The sequence below is a fragment of the Hippopotamus amphibius genome, chromosome 2 (assembly GCF_030028045.1).
Source record: "Hippopotamus amphibius kiboko isolate mHipAmp2 chromosome 2, mHipAmp2.hap2, whole genome shotgun sequence".
NCBI lineage: Eukaryota > Metazoa > Chordata > Mammalia > Artiodactyla > Hippopotamidae > Hippopotamus > Hippopotamus amphibius.
This window is the reverse complement of record NC_080187.1, coordinates 52,559,800-52,563,280: the sequence shown is the minus strand read 5'-3', so window position 1 is coordinate 52,563,280 and position 3,481 is coordinate 52,559,800. Positions and strand designations below refer to the sequence as shown.

General features: G+C 38.4%; 1 protein-coding gene across 1 annotated transcript; it reads right to left on the bottom strand.

Moving 5' to 3' along the window:
- Nucleotides 1-351: 351 nt before the first annotated feature.
- On the bottom strand, nucleotides 352-3,127 carry LOC130845374 (40S ribosomal protein S13-like). The gene is made up of 3 exons (XM_057722492.1): nucleotides 3,038-3,127; nucleotides 824-941; nucleotides 352-744 (listed from the first exon to the last, which is right to left on the bottom strand). Exon 3 carries the CDS (start codon nucleotides 730-732, stop codon nucleotides 352-354), a length of 381 nt encoding a protein of 126 aa, XP_057578475.1. The 5' UTR covers nucleotides 733-744; nucleotides 824-941; nucleotides 3,038-3,127.
- Nucleotides 3,128-3,481: the final 354 nt, after the last annotated feature.

Genomic DNA, 3,481 nt, shown 5'->3' with positions numbered 1-3,481 from the left:
AAAATTTATTTGCCCAAGGGACTAAGGCTTTCCTATTTGTGGAAAACATTTCCAAGATTTGTATTCTTTTTTTTCTTTTTTTACATATATGAACATTCTTTTTTATATTCTTTTCCATTCTGGTTTATCACTCAGATTTTTATTTGTTCTTGACAAACTTTTAAAGGGGCTATGAATTAGATTTTGGCTGAGGGAGCCTTTCCAGTGGTTTGAGTTTGTTTGTTTTTTTTTTTTCTAGTTAAACAATGATTTTATTGCTTGAGTACAACAGACAAATTTATGCAACCAGGGCAGAGGCTGCGGATGACTCGTATTTCCAACTGGGGGGAGGACTCATTTGGTCTTGTAACATCAAGCCAACCAGTGATTACGGCTCTCAATCAGAATCAGACGGAATTTAGCATCTTTATCCTTTCTGTTTCTCTCCAGATGTTTTCGAACAGCAATAGCTTTCTCAATTAAATGATAGAGATCCTCAGGAAGATCAGGAGCAAGTTCTCTGGACTTAAGAATTCTCAAGATTTTATTGCCTGTCACAAAACATACTTGTGCAACACCATGTGAATCTCTCAGGATCATACCGATTTGTGAGGGAGTCAGGCCCTTCTTGGCCAGTTTGTAGACCTGCTTCTTCGTGTCGTCAGACGTCAGCTTCAGCCAGGTGGGGATGCTATGGCAGTAGGGCAGAGCCGACTGGGACAGGCCCTTCCCAGGAGCGTGCATGCGACGCATGATGGCGGCAGTCTGGTAGCAGAAAACAAAGTGGTTTGAGTTTTAAAAGGCCACTTTTTCCTTTTTCTTCCCCCTTAGTTTCAAGTTGTACCTGATTGAGCTAATTAGGCTGTCTCAGGTCCTCATGGGCTCCCTTTACAGGTCTGATTTGTAGAGATTTGGAAGACAAAGACAGTGGCTTTTAATTCCCCAAAGAAGTGGTCTGTCACCTGAAAGATATTAAAAGATTGATTCCCACAACTATATTTTCGTTAATTTGCTTTTCTATATTAGTAAGATTTCCAACTAAACCAAAATTTAAAAGTTCTATGTTCTAAGAACCTCAGGGCTTAATTTATCATGCCTTCTAAAGCTTTCATAAGGCAGTCAACAATGGCCCTCTTTCTGAGTGCACAAGTTAAACTCAGAGCGACATCTCTTACTATTATTAGCCCCTGAATATTGGTTTCCAGTATTTTTTTTTTTTTTGTAAAGAGCTCAGGTAACCCTATTAGTTTCCTTTAGTATGTTTAATTACTATTTCCTGAGGGGCAAATCTACTTGGGTAAGTATTCCCCAGGGAAACATGTCTATCCCACAATGTAATTAAACAAAAGAGATGTAACCATCTTATATAAAGCCCATTTAAACATACCTAACTTTTACAAACTTTAATCTCAATTCTATATACTTAAGTTTCCATTAGGACTCAATCAACAAGCCTTGATTTTTACCATGAGTCCTAGAGCTTTCCTTACTTTTTAATCCCTTGACCATTTTATCTGTGTTGTATAAAAGGTTCTGGGGTCCCCAGTGGGGGGTTTAAGCCAAGAGACTCAGGCCCTTTTGTCAATCTTTTAACTTGACTAATTGTCCTAACTGTTGTCCCAAGTAATTGTTGGTCAGGTATCTCAGTGTCATTTTCTTCAGCCACATATATTTTTTAAACTGGGGTAAACAGAGCAGACTTGTTTGGGACCCTTTAATGTTGAGGACCAATGGGGGTTCCTCTGGCCCATCCAGCCTTAGGTGGTGTTGTATCAAACCTTTGATTTAACCCCATTAACATCCATTTTATTTCTCTCATTTTAAAATAAGCACCTAAAGATTTCCTTATGCATTTGGGACAAGCCCGTTTAAAATTTCCACCTGGTTGTGGAAAAGTCTCTAGACTTTCCCTTCAGCTTTTTTTCTTATTCTGTTTATCAATCTAATTAACATTAATTATTCTAACATTTTTATTAGCATCTGTAAGACCCACTGAGGTAAAGAGGAGACCACAAATAAAGATTCCAAATAGGTTTTTCTTGTTTGTTTTAAACTAAGGGAGTTCTTCGGTTAACCATTAGAAATATATTTTTTCCACCTTTTATTTTTTTTTCCAAAATAGGCACGAATAAAACATCTGTTTATAATGAGTGCTCTCTAAAAATTTACCAATTTAGAGTTTTTCCAATTTAAAGGATCCATCATCTGGCCATTAATGAGATATATCTTAATAGTGACTCAAACCAATAAGACACAAGAGGCTTCCTCACAAGAGAGTGTGCAGGATGACACCTAAACAAGATCCAGAAGGTTTATACCCAAAAATGGTCTAAGAAAGTAAAGGCCTTCACTGTACTTCCTGATGCAAGGAAAGTCAAAATAGCAAAAAGCCCCTGAGAGCTGGCACAGTTTGACAAGAAATTGCTCAGAATCCCAGACTCATCTATTGGCAGCCAAAAGTACACCACATGTATACCTTTTGGATGGCAGAAACCGAGGTCTCAAAATATATACACACAAGCAAAATGGTAACTGTGTACACGTTAAAAGAGCCCCACCTTAGTCATTTTCAGAGTGAGATTTTCTTTAATTCCCAATTAAGTATGTAAGTACTTGTAAACTTTATATGTACATAAACCTGGCTGGGATATTAGTTGGAGGCTGGCAATCTGTTGTTCTTTTTTCTTTTGTTTTGGAAACTTTGTTTCTCATTCCAAGGTTGGTTTGTCAAGATTACTTTTATTTCAACAAACTCTATTAAAGTAGCCAATTCAAGGAAAAAAAGATAGGCCAGTCTTCCACTTAATTACCCAGTGCAACCCTACTCAGTGTCTTTCAACTGAGCAAAGTCTTCCCAGTCTTTCAGCTAAGGATAAACCACTCACTGTCTAAACTGAGCAAAATATTCCCCATGTCTTTCACTGAGAACAACCCAGGTACCTGTCTTGAAACTTAAGTTTCAAGGATAACCTACTCCTCCAGAGAGTTTAAACACCACTGAATAAAACTTAGGATCATCAGCCAACAATGAGAGATCTGAGAACCAGGAGAGACTCACCCAAATTGGTCTGGACTCTCGGAGGAGGCAGATGGGCCCAAGAGGCTGCTGCTGGTACCAAGTTCCAGATCCTCGTAGAGTTCAAGTGAAGAGAAGTCGACTCTGGGTCCCTTTGTGGTCACCAAAACTGTCAACTTAAAAAATTTAAAAGCACAACCTAAAAGTTGAAAATTAAGTTTTATTCAGCAGATTTTCTGAGGCCTTAAGCCCAGAAGACAGCCTCTCAGACTGCTCTGAAGAGGTTTAGGGAGGAGCCAGGATATATAGGAGCTTTGTAACAAAAACCAGGTAGTCAGAATATCAAAAGATTACTGTTAAAGAAAACCAGACACCTCAAGTTAATGAATTTAGTGCTTTTCTAGGTATGGGAAGAGGCATGGGTCTGGCCTCATGGAAATCATTCCTTTGATATACACCTTAACTATCTAAGGCCAGTATCCTGAT

Bases quoted from the DNA above. Each gene is read 5' to 3' on its own strand.
- LOC130845374 (XM_057722492.1), bottom strand. From the start codon at position 732: ATGCGTCGCATGCACGCTCCTGGGAAGGGCCTGTCCCAGTCGGCTCTG.